Source organism: Galeopterus variegatus, unplaced genomic scaffold, assembly GCF_000696425.1.
Source record: "Galeopterus variegatus unplaced genomic scaffold, G_variegatus-3.0.2 Scaffold3069, whole genome shotgun sequence".
In the NCBI taxonomy this organism is placed as follows: domain Eukaryota; kingdom Metazoa; phylum Chordata; class Mammalia; order Dermoptera; family Cynocephalidae; genus Galeopterus; species Galeopterus variegatus.
Genome location: NW_007729180.1, coordinates 64,958 through 82,746, shown reverse-complemented (window position 1 = coordinate 82,746; position 17,789 = coordinate 64,958). Strand labels below are relative to the sequence as shown.

The 17,789-nt window shown below is 37.6% G+C and overlaps 1 protein-coding gene across 1 annotated transcript in view; it reads left to right on the top strand.

The window, feature by feature from the left end:
• LOC103599726 (polypeptide N-acetylgalactosaminyltransferase-like 6) overlaps positions 1-2,251 on the top strand; it is a 207,824-nt gene extending 205,573 nt beyond the window's left edge. Inside the window, exon 9 of the mRNA XM_008583880.1 lies at positions 1,047-2,251. Coding sequence (XP_008582102.1) covers positions 1,047-1,214 — 168 coding nt within the window. The 3' untranslated portion in view covers positions 1,215-2,251. The remainder of the gene's footprint in view (positions 1-1,046) is intronic.
• The last annotated feature ends 15,538 nt before the right edge of the window (positions 2,252-17,789 follow it).

Sequence of the window (17,789 nt, the reverse complement as noted above, 5' to 3'; positions counted from 1 at the left end):
ATAAGAGATAGAAGTGTGTTAGTACTTAAGTAAAGATATTTTTCTTTTAGCATTAACTTCCATTTCCGTACTTGCACAATACAAAGGTGTGTGTGTAAATAGAACCTGTTCAGATAAAGGGCTTGCTCACTGCTCAAACTTTGTGCCCTGGTAGAACTTTGATTCACTAAGCTGTTATCTATATTGTGGACCTAGGGCTTTTTTTAAGCGAATATTGCCGCCTCCATTTTCAGAAAGAGATGAGAACTGCACCACTGGATACCTGTTACGGCCATAAAGGGGTTGAGAAGACACTGCAGCTTGAGAGTTAACAAATTTAAGTTTGTACATTCAGCTGTTGCCTTTGTGTCCCTTGTCCCCTTCCCCATATTCATCATCTGAAGAGGGCAGCTGAGCACCTAGCACATTTGGTTCCTGTTTCTCTTGCATTTCTCTTTCCCATTAAAGGTTTAATGTGAGGATAGGAAATCCATATTCATCATCTGAAGAGGGCAGCTGAGCACCTAGCACTTTTGGTTCCTGTTTCTCTTGCATTTCTCTTTCCCATTAAAGGTTTAATGTGAGGATAGGAAAAATTACAACTCTTCTGGTCATGTATGTGTATGTGTGTGTGCGCACATGTGCTTGTTGTTTACTGTGGACAAAATTACAGTTTTTGTGTACATGTTTCTCCCCAGACAGCTAGATTATTAGCTAGCAACCCTATATACTTACAATCTTCAAAATTTGAGCATGTAGCAAAATGCTCACCACAAAGCAGGAGATGAATAGATTACTTTTTCAAAAATGTATGAATGAGAGAACGAATTGATGAATTTTTGTCTCTGATTGAACCTGTTTGGAGGCCCTGTAGTGCCAATGGATCCTAGGAAACTGTGTTCCATATCGGCAACTCAATCTGCTATTGTTTTATTTGGGAGCTGATCTCTTTACACTGTGGGTATATAATGAAATATAAACAGAAATATTTTACTTCTATATATTTTAGGTTCCAACCATTCACCATGTGTTATGTCAGTCTTTTATTTTCTTTCTGATCCTTCCAGGATAGAACATTATTCCATCCTGTGAGCAACAGCTGCATGGATTCCAACCCCGCAGAGAAGAAGATTTTCATGGCCAGATGTGACCCTCTATCTGAAACTCAGCAGTGGATTTTCGAACACATTAATATGACCATCTTAGAAAAATTTAACCACCATGCCAGCTCATAGAAAGAAAGAAGGAAGAAAGAAAGAATGATTACCTACAGATTATAAACTAAATTTTAGCCAGCATCTGGGTCAAAGGAGTCAGGAATAACATTTCCTAGATCCAAGAAGTCTGGTTTAAAGAGTTGTAAATGCCATGTCAAAGTAGGTTGTCTTGAAGAACTTCCTGCATCCGAAGACCTTGGCTGAGAACCTCACCAGCTGCTTCTGAGAACTTGAGACTAGCAGTTCCCTTGCTGGCCAAGGGCAAAGATTATTTAGGGACTTTTCAAAAACACTGCTGAGTTTAAATCCTAGCATTTCTCAGGTCAAATCCTGCAGTAGTGAGTAGCTATGAATGGATCCTATTAATGGGTGGGAGGGGGGTAGAAGAGAGTGCATGACTGCTCTGACCACCTGAGGACACCACAGGTTTAGGACTAGCCACACATAAGGGGTGAGCTGTACTCTTTGGTGCCATTCTCTGACTAAGAATGGGTTAAGCAGGTTTAACCCTCAAAAGTGCTGCAGATGATTTTAGAGTGCTCATACCATCCTGTTTCCTTCTGTTTTATTTGTAAACAAGGGTGCGATATCTAATGTAAGACTTAAATTACATAATGAAATGGACTTCCAATGTTTCCATTCTTTCGTTTTGCATTTGCCATTTTCCTTTTAGAGCAGAAGTGACTTGTTCATAAAAGTTCATGCTCCATCAATCAGCTAAAGTTCTAACTCAGTGCCCTGGTATGAATCCAGCTAAACACAAAAACAGACTATGCTACCAAGTTACTCCAAAGAAAGACTTCACAGAAGCAGCAAAACCATGTAAGATTTAGGACAGTGATTTCCCCTCAAAAAATCTATTTTCACTTTTCTATTATTTTTAGAATCTTAAAATCTGATGTCTGTCCATCAAAATTAATATAAAAATTAGTTAATATAAAAATTATTTTAAAATAATAATTTTTATTAAGGAAGGACATGGAGTAAGGTTGATGTAATTTGTTTAGGAGATTCTTAAACCCAAATAAATCTACACTCCAAGTGACATGTGAAAATGGCTTGATTCACTTCAATTCTGTTTAATCTGTTCTGGGAAATCAGAAGTGGTTTTATTTATTTATTTGTTTGTTTGGGGGTTATTTTTGGTTGTTGTTTTTTGATTTTGTTTCTGTTCTTTTATATTGTTGCTGTTAATGATGTTGCTGTTTTATTTGGAAGCCCATAAAAGGAATCACCATTAATAAAGTGCTTCTAACACCATTTTCTGTCAATGGGGCAATGTTTCAGGGGTGGGTGAAGAAAGAAACAATTCAAAAACTAAATGGAATATTTAATTTTTAAAAGAATTTTTTTACCTTTCAATAATGATGGGCTGGAAGAAGAATATACAGGTATCAAGATGGGTTATGGAATAAAGAAACATGCTCATTACATATTTCTGAAGTTTTTACAGGTACAAAAATGTTCTTACTTTGCTTTTGTTGTTTTTCTTTTAATTTGGTTTTCCTGTTAATAAAAATTTATATATCATCTTGGATATAGAGCATCGAATTTCAGAACTGGGAAGACTCATAGAACCCAATCCCTTTGTTTTTTTCAGATGAATAGCAAAAGCCCAGAGAGCCCCAACTCCTCGCAGGGCTGATGTGTCTTCTGACCCCTGGGTGTGTGTTTTCTCTCCTGTGCTGTGTTGCTTCACTCTGTTACCCAAGGTGGTTCTGATTATTACTCTGACTAAGCTTGAAAATTTCAGTCACTTGATAAGACTATTGTGCCTCCTTGGGATGCCTACAAGTGTAGTATTCACATTCAGAAACATTAATATAGAAGGATAGTTCAAAAAGTTCATGGAAAGATTCATATTATCTTTCAATTCTATTTTTCATGAACTTTTGGAAGTACCCTCATATGAAACCTCATCTTGTCAATGTTCATGATTTTGTTCTCTCCTTGAAACCTACTCAAAATGTCCAGTTAAACTGCTCTGCTAATAGTTGGGGAAGAGTTATTTCATTATCTTTACTGATTTGTCAAGCATTCTTTCGAAGAGCTATTCTTTTTAAACTGTCACAGAGATATTTTGTATAGGTCAAGAGATCTTGAAGCATTCAAGATGAATAGTGGAGAAAATCAATAGTGAGGAATTAACCTGTGTGTTGAACAATTCTAGAGAGTGAGCGAAGATTTATCTCAAGTGTTCAGAGAGCAATCTGATTGTAGAATCAGATGAGCCTATAAAAATTCACTTTATGCCACTTATCAATTGACTGCTATTTACAATTCTACCAAAGAGACAGCCCTGGGTTCTGCACCCCAGAAAGTCCAGATTTGCAATGATCTCTTAGGATGCTATCATCACGGGAAGCTAGCCATAATGTGTTTGGCACTAGCCTTTGAAAAAGCCGGAATATTGCATCATTTTAGTGTGGCATACAGGGATCAACCAAGATTAGTCTCCTGAATTCTGAGTAAAAGAATTTAATATAAGAAATTAAATTTTTTTTAATTTAAAGGAAGCTTGAGATATTAAAGCCAAAATTAAAACTTCAAACTGTCAAGCAATTATTAAATGATTGCAAATGGGGAACAAATAAAATAAAATGAAGCCTAGAGAATCTACTCCAGAGCAGAAGGGCAAAAAGCTGCCAATAAGCACACTTAAGGAGGCATTTCCAGTAGCACTGAAGGCTGAGACTTAACTTACTTGAAATTCTGCTATTACCATTCTCGGTTTTTTGTTTGTTTTGTTTTTGTTTTGCAGTTGGCCAGTACCAGGTACTGAACCCTTCACCTTGGTGTTACAAGGCTGCACTCTAACCAACTGAGCTAACAGGCAAGCCCAATTACCATTCTGAAAAGTATAAAATTACATATGTTTATATTTTTATTTGGCAAAGGCGACAGAACAGTCCTCAGAAAGATTCTCATTCCTGGAAATAATATGATTTGAAAATTGGACAGTAAAGTACTGACCTACTCTTTTACCAGAATGGAAGGAAAAATATAGAGTTAATCTGACCTCAGAAATTGCTATTTCTCCATAATAAGAAATGGTTTTTCCAGAAGTTAGAAAACAACTAATTTTTAAATCCTTCTCACATATTTACAGAGAAAAGGCTGTGCTGTAAAACAATTGTGAACTAATTGTGGGATTTACACTTTATCATGTCAATAACAATGTACTGGCTTCTATGTCTAATGCGATTTAGTTAAAAATATTAATATGATCACATGTCTGTTTTAAAATGTATTCATTATATCAGAAGCCTCAGTGAATAATGCAAGTTCCAAAATTATTTTGTGAATTGATTACATAGAACTTTATACAATAAATGAATAACACATCGTGAAAATGAATCTACAGTCAATGAAAGAGGGTGTTAGGCTCTTTCTTTTTACGTTTCTTGCAAAACATGAAGCCAATGCCAACACTTGACACCATTGCCTCTGGGGACTATTATATGTTTTAAAAGAAGATAACAGGGCCGAGCCCGTGGCGCACTCGGGAGAGTGCGGCGCTGGGAGTGCAGCAGCGTTCCCGCCGTGGGTTCGGATCCTATATAGGGATAACCGGTGCGCTCACAGCGCTCACTGGCTGAGCGCGGTGCGGCCGGTCTCAAAAAGGACAAAAAAAAAAAAAAGAAGAAGAAGATAACAGACAAAATATAAATAAGTAAACATCTACTTTATGCTTCTTGCTCTCACTTGAAAAGTTCCTATTTCAGTCTTTTTATGCCTATCTCCATAAGGAAATGGGAGAATGGGAATTTTTTATTGGAAAGATCAGCACTGTAAAGTTTATGGCAGCCCTATCAAAAGAGCCAACGACACTTCAGTTATAAAGCTGGCTATCCAGCAGTCATGAAGGCCACACCTGTCACTCTGTGACATTCCTGGCCCAGGACTTCACACCCCTGAGGACTTAGAAGAGAGTTCTATGCCAAATCTGCTTTTGACTTCCTGTCTTAAGTGTTACAGAATCTTTCCCAGGACTAGGCAGTTCCCGGTCCTCCCCTGGGGAATAGTGCTAGATTACATTTTTTCAGAATTTAGAACCATCCTGATAATATGACATTGTGAACATTCATATACCCCTAGGAACCTGTCTAGTGAAATCTCTTTAGGCTTCTTTCCCTGGCAGGGATATATAAGGCTACGATATGCTTACATAAGTAGATGCTGGAGATATGCTAGAAATACAATATTTTATCTAATGCATGAGAAGTAACATCTCAAAGGGAAAATATTTTTAAGTGATTTCCTGCGATTCTGGGAGTAAATATAAACGGTGAGAGGTAAATTGTGTCCCTAGACATGGGGTGTGCATAATCCTCTCCATTCACCTCATCAACAAATTCTGCCTTGCCATCATTACTCTCAGATGACATCACCAACTGTAATTACTCTCCATGTGTGGAACCGTGGCTGAGGACACTGAAGTGTGACAAGTAGCCAGTCCTTCCCACACTGCTGACATTGGAAGATTGCTCTTTGATTTATGTCTGTAGCCTTTGCTTGCAGAACCAGGAGCTGTTTGCAGCTCTATTTGGTAGACTTGACATTGGCCTGAAGCTTTTATTCAAAGTCACTCATCTCTATACTTGACATTCCAGACTGGTGTGTACGGTACTGTAGCCAACAGCTCAGGTGCGTGTTTGATACTTTACTTCAGAGAAACCTGGAAACATTTCTTTTTTTTTTTTTTTTCCTTTTTTTGTCTTTTTTCGTGTCCTGCAACGGATCGCAACCCTCAGTGTCGCGCCCGTACCGGACCGGGACCGGCAACGGAATCACAACCCTCGGTGTTGCTTTCCCCTTTTTTTGTCTTTTTTCGTGTCCTGCAACGGATCGCAACCCTCAGTGTCGCGCCCGTACCGGACCGGGACCGGCAACGGAATCACAACCCTCGGTGTTGCTTTCCCCTTTTTTTGTCTTTTTTCGTGTCCTGCAACGGATCGCAACCCTCAGTGTCGCGCCCGTACCGGACCGGGACCGGCAACGGAATCACAACCCTCGGCGTTGCTCCCATACCTCGCTCAGCCAGTGAGCAGGAACCGGTCTGTATGTGGGATCCGAACCCTCGGCGGGAGTGCCACCACGCTCCCAAGCGGTGCACTGTAGCAGTGCGCCACCGGGCCGGCCCTGGAAACATTTCTTCAGTCCCTCCTGCCTGAAGTTGCCCGGGTCAGCCCATGAACGGTAGCTTCCTGGGGTTTCCGCAGTCCTCTGCTCCCCACATCTGCTCAATCCAACACAGTGATACGACTGACTTCAGTACAGAAAGGCTGGTTACATTTCAGAATCCTATTGTCAGTGATTTTATTCTGACATTACCCACTTTGAGGGGGGTATTCATAACTAAGTAGCACAGGTCCTGCTTTTGCAGAAAAGTCTTGGTTTATGCCTGCTATCTGTATAATTGTTAATAGTGCCCCCTTTTACTTGTAAAAGTGTCCTAGTCTGGATTGCAAACTCATATATGGTTGCCCTCTTTATAATCCACCTACCTGTTTATAATTCTTCTAGGGAAAGTTAAATACTTATAGTCTACGAGAAATCAGCTAGACTTATCACTTCCTTTCAAACAGGGCCAGACTAAAACCAGTTTACTGATAACCATCTATTGCATTTACATGGTTCTTTAAAGATGCTTAATGGAAACTTTTTAATCGAGAGTTCTTATATCCACCTAAATCTTTTTGCTGAATTAATTCTAATTAATTAACTAATTTTAATATAAATGTTTGTTTCATAATTTAAAAAATTTATGTGAAATCAACTAAGTCATTTTATATTTTTCCAAGCTAAAAACAGTAGATCCCCAACATGGAGTACTAGCACATTATTAATTCTCAATATTACAGTAAAGTGTATATAGACATAGATATATACATATATACATACATATATGTATAATATAATATATTATATAAATTATATTTGCATTATTGTGTTTGTTTTTCAAAGCAATTTTATATTTATCATCTCATTCCACCTCTGTAGTAGATAATATTACTGTCCTTATGAAGGGACTGAAGGACTCAGAATCAAGGGGCTTGCAAGGTCAAGGTCATAGAGCAAGTTAGCAGAGCCAGTACTACATTTCAGGCCTTCTGATAATTAAGGCTCTACTCATTCCATTCTCCATGGTACTTCATAGCTCATTACAGGGTTATTCATCCACAGCAAAACCAAATAAGGAGTGTATTGAGTTACTTCAAAATAGCGTGATCACTCATTCCTCAAGGACTTTTGTTTTTAACCCTTTTATTATGTTTGTCCTCTGTACCTGTGTGTTTTGTTGGTTTTCCTGCAAGCTCATTAAAGACGCCAAACTGAACCCAGGATTAGTCCCTCTTAACGAGATTTCCAGGGTACTTTTAAGCAAAGAAGTGATCAACTGAAGCTCTTTGCATAGCTTTAGATAAAAAAGTCTAAAACAAATACTGTGCACTCTGTGATTATTAATGAGTCCAGTCCTTAGGGGAAACAACAGCCACTAAGCAAAGAATCTGTACTTTCTTTGTAGTAAGGCTCCAAACTGACCTTCTTTTGATATTCTTCTTTCTGAAAAGTTCTGTCCAGGTACGTCTTTTAGCCATTTGAGACTCTCTATATGCACTGATGCAAGTTCTCTTTACAGCAGTTTTTCTCTTCTGGGGGTACATGATAAACAGGTAGGTGTCTTAGTCTATTGGGGCTGCTATAACAAAATACCGTAAACTGGGTAGTTCACAGATAAAAGAAATTTATTTCTCACTGTTCTGGAGGCTGAAAAGTCCAACATTGAGGAATATGCAGATTTGGTGTTCGGTGAGGGTCCAGTTTCTGGTTTAGACAGCATCTTCTTGCTATGTTCTCACATGGTGCAAGGGGCAAGGGAGCTCTTGGAGGTCTCTTTTATAAGAGCACTCATCCCTAATATGGGTCTCTGCCCTCATGACCTAATCACCTCCCAAAGGCCCCACAACCTGATATTATCACCTTGGTTAGGATTTCAACATATGAATTGGAGAGACACACAAAAATTCAGACCATAGCACTAGGTCTTTCTTCAAATCTACTAAATCAGAATTCTTGGGTAAGGCCACTAGCTACAGATAATTCTACAACTGAAGAGATAATAAATTGCTTTGTGCCCCAGCTCTTAATTTCTTTTTTTTTTAATTGGTTATCAATATTCATGAGATACAAAGCTGATTGTCACCCCCTTGTGCCCATGATGTGAGGGTCAGATTCATACTGGCAGCATACTCAGTACCACAAATTGCATTTGTACCTTGTGTCCCCCACCCAATTATCCCCAACCTCCTTCTTTCTCCCCCTTTCCCCTGACTCCACTTTGTAGCCCAAGGAATGTTCTCTTTCTCTGCAAGTCCAATTCACTACTGTGGTCTTTCTTTCCTTCCTTCTTTCTCTCTTAGCTCCCACATATGAGTGAGCACATGCAGTATTTATCCCTCTGTGCTTTGCTTATTTCAGTCAACATAAGTTTCTCCAGGCTCATACATGTTGTTGCAGATGTGAGTATTTCATTCTTTTTTATGGCTGAGTAGTATTCCATGGTGTACATATACCACAGTTTCCTTATCCAATCATCCACTGATGGACATTGAGATTGGTTCTATGTCTTGGCTATTGTATACAGAGCTGCGATGAACATGAGAGTGCAGGTATCCCTTTGACAAGATGATTTCCATTCCTCTGTTTATATACCCAGAAGTGGGATTGTACAGCTCTTAATTTCTTACCACTAATAAATCCAAGTTAATTCTCTGACATTGTTGCCTTATTGAAACATGCCCAAGAACATTTTATTTCAAAAATCTAGCATTTATTAGGCTGGCGATTAGTAAACTTTAGCACTGAAGTACCTGGAGGAATTGTTAAAGCACAGATTGTTGGGTGCATCCCCTGAGTGATTAAGATGTGGCCCAAGAACTGACATTTCCAGCATTAGGTGATGCTGATGTTGATGGTCTGGAATCCACACTATGAAAGCCATTGTCTTAGACCAGTAGTTTCACCATTTTGAAAATACCTTTTTAAAGATCATTTTGTTAATGTTGAGTGTGTATTTAAAAGCCATCTATTGGAAGTGATAAAACCCCAACCCACTCAAAATTCAAATGAGCATAACTCAACCCAATAAATATTGATAGCCAGAAGAAAGTACCCCCAACAAAGCCCTTTAAAGTAGAATCACAGAGCTGGAAGACCAAGAATAGGTAGTATTATGGTATTATAGTAAATATCTTTTTAATCACTTAAGTTTTTCAATTAAAGTATAATGAATAGGTCAAGACCCCTACCCTAAGAGTCTAGCATTAAGCATCACTTTGATAATTTAGTTATTATTGTCCCCTCCTCTGAACTGTTAGTGAACTTCATACTACTATAGAATAGTGTTGAAAATCAAAATAAGGCATAGTATAGTTAAATAATTTGTTTAGCATTGTTTTTCAGTATATTAGCCCTCCTGTCCCAGATCATGCTTTTTCTCAAGTTCTATCTTGAGAAAAGATAGTTTAATTTCTGCTGGCAAATATCTGGTCAAGCTCAATTTAAATACATTGTATAGATATGACTGAGCGATGGTTCCTCCCATCTTTGAAAACTGCTGCAAGTTTCATTAAAAGTCTTGTAAGTGTAACAATACCTCACTATTTTCAACTCAGAAATTGCTAAAAAGAAAAAACAGTTGCAGAATGTAAAGAAAAGCTTAGTATTTCTGTTGTTTTGGAACTGTTGTTCTCTTGGATTTGTAACATTCTATCCATTGAAAATAAGTACTAAAAAAAAAAATTAAGTTTTTTTCTACCTCATCCCCTGTCTTCAAAAATAAGAGTTAATTGGAGGGGTTTTTTTTTAATTTTCTTTTTTTTTTTTTTTTCAGTTTATTTAAACTTCAGCCTTAATGGTGCACAAAGAAATTCTTCACATTATTATTTTTAATATTTTTCTGTTATTTGTGTGTATACTAAGGATGCCTGAAAAAGGGTGTATGGGCAAAGTCATTTCACTTTACTGATGTTTGCTATTCAAATTTTTATCACCCAGCAAATTGTTTGTTATGAAATTGATAGTGTGGTTTTGTCCCAATAATCCAAGCAGCATGTGTTCAGATTATATGGTGAAAAAATGCAGCAGATGCAAAAACTCCTTCTAGGGTCAAAATCTAGGCAGTCCATCTCAAATCAAAAAGATAAACTTCTATGATCAATACCTTCAATTCTTGTTAAAGAGAGTAAGAAGCAAAAAAAAAAAAAAAAAAAAAAAAAAAAAAACTGAGGTCCTATCCAGCACTCTTCATTCTAGTAAATAAGGAGGGGAGTAAATGAGGTGGAAAGTATCCAGGAGTGGCTTTGGGAAAGAGAAAAAGAAAGAAACAGCCATGCTTTATTGCTTAAGACTTTTTTTTTTTTTTTTTTTTTAATGTCCTAGAGGAAGCAGCAGGGAAGTGTCTGAATGACTGAAATGTCAAAGAAATAATCTCACAAAAGAAATGCTGCACTTGAAGCAAGAAGCCACTTCTCATTAATATCTACCCACTAGCAAATGGTGAGGGTCAGGCACACATACATGCTCCCAAACAGCTTTCAGTGGAAAAATGAGGATTTATAAAGAATGGGGAGCTCAAACAAGTGTTAAATAACTATGCAGAGTCAGTCGTTGAAATGTTTAAAATAAGACAATCTCTGGGTCAATTCATCTGGATAATAAATGCCTCTGCTTGAGAAAGGACATCGAGGTGAGGTTCTTTTATTGTGAAGGACGGGAAGGACTTAACCAGAGGAGAGCTAATGACCTTGTTTCTGCATTCCTCAGACATCAGTCGGCTGCCAGAAAACCGCCTGTGGGTTTGAGGCCGTGATGGTTTAAAATGGCCAGGGAGAAAGGCTATGAAACAAAATGAGCTGCAGCTTTGGTGGCAGCTTCTAAAGATGTTGATGAATATCATTGGCGGCATGGAGCACAGCAACACGCCTTGCACTATCTGCTGCCAGAGCTGAGCCACCAGCCAAGATGCAAGGCTCTTTGAGAAATTGTTGTCTCCTCTCGTTTCTTTTTAAATGCTTCCATATTTCTATATACCCTAGCACACTTCCTCCAAGAAAGTTCAAACATCAAATGGATGAAATTCCTTTAGAGACTTCAGGAAGTCAGAGGATCTTTCTTGGTGTAAATAGAAATGTTAGAACAGCAAAATCCCCAATCTTCCCTCCCGTCTTGTTTTGTGTGTCTTTTCTCCCAAACTAGAATAAACTGTTTCAGGCAATGTCAGCAGCTTGGTCTTTTTCTCTGAAGATTCCACACTCTTTCTAAGTTTAATTCAATAAATGTTTGTTAAGTACCAACACAAGTTAGGCTTCGTGTTTAGACCAAAAGGTGTAAACAGCTAGGAAAAAAAAATGTCTGGTTAGTTCACAAGAGACAACTGCTGCAGCCCTTCTCTCCTATTTGAAATTGGGCAAGTATTTAACCCCTGTAAGCCTTCCTCTCAGGATTTTGATAATCATGATATATGATAATGAACATGAAATTGATTTGTAACTTGCAAAGCAAAATGTAAGTGAAAGGTGTTCATATTTAATGAAACTCTGTCCTCTAGCAGCTTACAATTTGGCAAAGTGATTCTTAGATAGGGTGACCTTATAATTTATTTGATGGATTTTGGACATGGCTGGCACCATTGTGCACACAATAAGCACCAGCACGAAATAGCCACCAGCCCCATCTTCTACTCCAGCACCGAGCCCCTCCCCACTTCCCTTTAGGAGAAGCCTCCTGACTTAGAAACAGCTTTCCGGCTTCTGCATCAACACAGTTCTCCACCCAGTTACATCAACCTAACGGCCCCTCCCTCCCCGTACATTTAGTGCCCCAAAGCTAATATAAACCCTCGCAAACCCATTGTTGCTGCTGTCCCCATTTTCAGGGCAGCCCCAGGCTGCCTGCCACTTTGAGCACACCAGCAGATTTTCTTCCTTTAATAAAGCTTGAATGGTACCCAGCATCTCGGCTCACTTTCTTTCATTATTGTGAAAACCAGAAAATTTCAGAGAGTGGAATGAGGTGTTATTAATAATTATGGAGGAAAAACAGATGGAAACTAGGACTGGGGAAACTGGAACATATAATAATCCTCTTAAAGACACTGAACAAAAGATTGGCAGACAAGATAAAATATTAAAATAGAATCCACAGAGCCAATATTTAGGGCTTCATGAAGTGGATTTGAGTTTGAGTAATTGGATTCTCTTATTGGGAAGTTCCTTGAAATCATGTAGGCTGTGTGTGGCTCTATTTCGCTATTTTTAAGTTTGAGCATTAAGCTTTATCTAAAATAAAATCGTTCTTGTGCTTTTATGGCTGGATTAAAATATCTACACTATTCACTGCTTGAAAATGTCTCTATAACCTTTATTCATCAAATCAGGGTATCAAAATAACATTACAATAACCAGCTTAATTTAAAGTATATAAATATAAAACTTACAAAGTGCTTTAAAAAAGATACATAGCCTACTCTGTTTTGATATGCAATTATATACACTTAATTAAAAAGTAAAGAAAAATGAAAGCACAGCTTACAAAACAATTTAATTATTAAATACCTTCCACAGTATTAAAATTGTTATTTTGTAATCTTTGTTATGTATATTGCCAATAAAATTGTTCCACTTGATAAATGAGGATTTTGTAAGGAAGCTGCTGTCAGGGAATTTAGCAATAAAACAAAACCATGAAGAAGACATTAGCTTTTTATTGCTAATTTACTTCCTTGGGTTTGCATTGCACCAGAGTAATTCCTCTTTCAAAGTGTGGTAATAAGGCCTGATAGACTTACCTGATAAATATGCCCCATCTTCAGTATGTGAGATGAGCTGTGTTTGTTCAATTTTACTACATTCTGAGACAAATGAAATTGCAAAAAGGCTGCTATGAAATGAAGCTATTTTCTACAGGGTTTGTTCCTGACAAGCTATATTGCAGCCGCAGCAAAAATAAGAATGAATCATCTGGTATACAACCAAACAAAACAACTGAAACAAAACAAATAAAAACAACAAACAAAAAATAAGTGTCAGGCTCCTAAATGCTACTCCCGCAATAGACCTGTGGAGACAGAAATTATTTAGTCTAAAATATGTATATATTAAATGCTTAATTTTCTGTTGTTGTTGAATGGACAGATGGATGGCAGGAATAATGCCTACTTTCCTGTACTACTTTCAATATTTCTTATAACTCAACCTTAAAAATGGAAAGCAGAGATTGAGAAAATGAGAGCAAGAGAGAGAGAGAGAAGAACAGAAAATGAGAGAGGGAGAAAAGTAATATAAATGGAAGCCCACATTCTAAAGCATAAAGAAGGTACTTAACTGGATATTTTGATTATTATGGTGCATTGTTTTATAATTGCTACTCCAAAAACATATTGAGGGACATGCAAAATATACCCTGCTGGGCAGTGGGCAGGGAAAAAAAGTCTCCATTAAAGAGCACAAATCCTTGTCTGCACTGAACTCTTGATGGCTCTGAGCTGCTTTAACTCTCTCATGCAGTTTTCTCTTTGGAAGAAACACATGAAAAGACCACCTTCCTCTTCCCAGCTCATACTGACTTTTTTATCCCATTCTAAATGTGTATAGTAATAATATTCACTAGGGATTATCAGCAGTTAGATAAAGGAATATGAGAAAAAGAGGGGGAAAAAATCCAGTACAAGCTGAGAAGAATACCAATTATATATGGAGTTTCTATTTATTGATGGAAATGGCAAATATATGTAGATATGAGGCAAATATTCATCTTAGTGGCTTAGACCTCACTAAAACTAAGGTGGGAGGGCCCCACTGTGCAATGGTTATAGGACTCTTCACTGTGAATGGAATGAGCACTAACCCTTTCCGAGGAAGCCCTGGGTATCAGTAGCTCAGGCAGAGCAAGAAACGGTGGTAGCCATGTAAGTAGGTTCATCCAGTATATTCACATCTATCCACTTGAAATCAGGAATCTGTGATTCGAAAGCCTTCCAGAGTAGTGACATTAATTTCTAAAACCAATTAAGCAGCAAAATGCATAAAATTTAGAAAAGAGGAGAGTCTGAGGCAAACATTGGACTACGACACAATCATAATAGGCTTCAGAAGTAACCAAAGAAGCTTACTAACTGTTGTTGACCTATAAACTTTACTTCATTTTGCTTATACTCTGAATCACATAAATGGAAAGTAAGCAAAAGCAACACTTGTTGTAATTACTTTACTAATAGTGACTGTTTTGACCTGGTGTGAATTAATATTCTTAAACTTCTTCAAAGCACATTGCATTTGACCAGCTGTGCTTATTCTGAATCCCCACAAGGGAAACACGGCTTACTATACATCTAGCAAAACTGTTTTTCCTTTTCTTTCATTTTTGTTTTTAATTCCTAAGGTCACCAACTCTAATTTTATAGAAGTTAAGCTATGCTTCTAATTGGCTATATAACCATGGATAAATGACCTAATTTCTGTAATTTAGGATATTCATTCCTAAATTGTACTGTACTCTAATGTCCCTTACAAACGGAAAATTCTGTGATTTTATAACAACAATGAAGTCAAAAAGGGTATCCAGATTAAGCTATAAGAGTTTAATCTGAGCATATGGAACATATTTTCCCTGGTTTTGCTGGATTGGGATGAGAGCTGTCATTGGCAGTGACAGACTGAACAACGTAACACTGTCTACACACCACAGAAAAATGGCATGGCTGGCAATCTATTAATTCTATAAGTTATTGATTCATTCATTCGTCAAACATTTATTGAGTAACTGAGTGGTAGACACTAATCATACAAGTTCACAAAAACCCTATAGTAATGCTTCATGGCAAAGCTTTCTCCTATGAAGCTGTTTACATAATCAAACCCATGGGAGAACTAGTCAAATATATATTCTGTAAACCTTGTGGATGGTCTGAAAATCTGTATACTGGATTATGAAACCACAGTCAGATGTAATGTTTAAAAGAAAGCCATTATTAATAATAATCTTATTCTATTTTACTCTCATTTTTAATAGATAACTGAAGATTACTCAGAGAATAAGATAAAAAGAAAAGAAAAGAAAAATTGAGTTCTGAAGTCCTTAACTTTTGTAAAATAAAAATATTCAGTTATCTTTGGGAAATAAACAAGGACTACACATCCTCAGGAGTGGAAAATACCTTCCCTCCTTGCTTTCCTAAATATTCCCTTCTGGCCCAACCGGCTGATAGAAAAGTCCTATTTCATCCTTGAAATACTGACAAGGGAGCGTGGGAAAGGTAGTAGCTCTCAGCTCCTAGTTGAGTCTACCAGGGCAGATTGATCAGTGATGAGGCATATCACAAGTAATTCATTAATAACATGTAAAGCTCCAATATTTCTAAATTTTTATTGAATTAAAGGAATTTGAACATTTTTCTAAAATGATATCATTCTCCCTCACTTGTATTCTGATATGCCTTCTCAATAGCATGAGAAGGGGTTAGAGCTAGTTAGTCCTAAAAATTGAGAATAACCCTGGTTCTGACTACAGGAAAGCACTGGGCATGTGAAGGCCACCCATCATGGTCACAATGGAACAAGACTGAGAATAGGAGCCTGAGGGAATTCCAGGCCAGTTAATCACCAGCTTTTCCTGCCTTTACCACCCAGCTCTAATGGTAGAGAAGAGGGATGGAGGAAAGGGTCAGTGCTTTCCCTCCCAGGAAACGTCCTGAGAAAACAGTGCATGTTCCATGGAAAACGTGAGGCTGTTCATTCTGTTTCAATGAGGTAATAAAAAGCAAAACGGTGAAGAATAAAGTCTAGTGTGCTCAGGCAAACACTTTTGAAAAAGACAAATTCAAACTCTTATCAAATGTTAACTCACCAGGAGGCAGTTCTTCTACCAACACTAAGCAGACTTCCATTTTTCATTCGCCAGCTTCAAATTTCTCTTAAAGGAGATATATTAAACAGATCACTAATATTTTTCAACCTGGCAGGGAACGTACCAGCTGTACCAGCCATTGGAAAGGGAAGACTGTATTTTAAATAACTGGATTGCCAATTTTAACCAATTCAGTAAGTAAATACCATGGATCTAATCTTTATAGGCAGTTAAACTGTGCAGTGCCTGATAAATACTCGTGCGTGCATTAAAGCAAAACAAAGGAGGCTGCTGGATAACAAGACAGCTGCAAAAATTAACATTAGATCCCGGAGGAGATTGGAGTTTCAGGATCACAGAAGCTATCAGTGGCAAGAGAGATATCTGTTACAAAAGAGTGATGGTTATTAAAAGAACAATAAGCCACTACAGATACATTTAAAGTATTCTACAATCAATTTTAAGATAAATAACATTGCCTGAAGTTAAGAACAATACGATAACTGAAAACTATGGTTCTACTGTATCATTTGAAATTCACAGCCTGAGGGAAAGAGCTGCTCAAAATACAAAGCCCATCCCAATGTTGCATTAAAGTCTTGCAATTAACTTTCCATTATCAGAAGCAAATTTTGTATAAAAGGGATTTTGAAGAAGGATATTGGTCCTGGCAATAGTGGAGTTTGGTGGGTTAAACCTTGGGTCTTCTAAAGAACTGATAGCCTCTTTTTTCAACCAATTGTAAAACCCTTGCTAGAAGCAAGAAAAATCTCTGTGCTAATCATATTTCCAATTGGGCTCAAACTGAAGGAAGTTAAGATGTGAGCACAAATATGACTCAGAGAGCAAAGGGACTGACATATGAAAAGAAATGATTAAAAGATTCTAAAATGCCCAGCTCTGCTGAGTAGCAAAAAAGAGAAGAAGTGTCTGTCATTAGAAAGTGTCCACAGAGTAAACAACAGCCAGAGTCATTACTGAACTGAATAGAAGGAGTATATTAGGGTGACATTAAGGACAGAGAAATTTAAATGTGATGTCTGTGATGAGAAGAGGGGCCAGATAGTGAACCATCTCCCTAGGAGTAACCATGAGACATCTTCTCAGGAGGATTTTAAAGGTCAGGCTTTACCATGAACCAAAGAGGCATTTCTCCAGTTCTTTGGATTGGAAAAACTCCTCCCCAAGAGCAAGATTATTTTTGGAAAGAATAATTGTCTAAAATTCCCCCCAGAGAAGGAAAAAGTCTATGGTAGGAATCAACACAAGAAGCTAGTTTTAAGAGAAAGTGAGGAAGAAAGCAGGAAGCATGGGAAAAGGCGGGTCATTGGCAAGCAGAGAAGTGGTAGGAAACACCACCCTGTCTAGACTCCTCAGAAAAACAACGGTGGACCTACTATTAGCAACAAACTTTTGCAATGGTTCTGTGTCTGCCTTTCATCAGCAAGACTTGGTTTTTCCTAACAGCAGCCTCAACAGTTGGTGGCAACCTACTATATGAATTCTTTGCATCTTTAAGCTAAACAATAATTCTCTAAAATCCATAGGAAGCTAGTCTTTGTAATATTATCTATTTTTAATTAGCAGTACTTAACAAAATAGTGGCTCAGAATACAAGCTTGGTATCAAGCAGATCTGGGTTCAAATTTCAGCCCTGATATTTACTGGTGATTATCGGCCCATCAA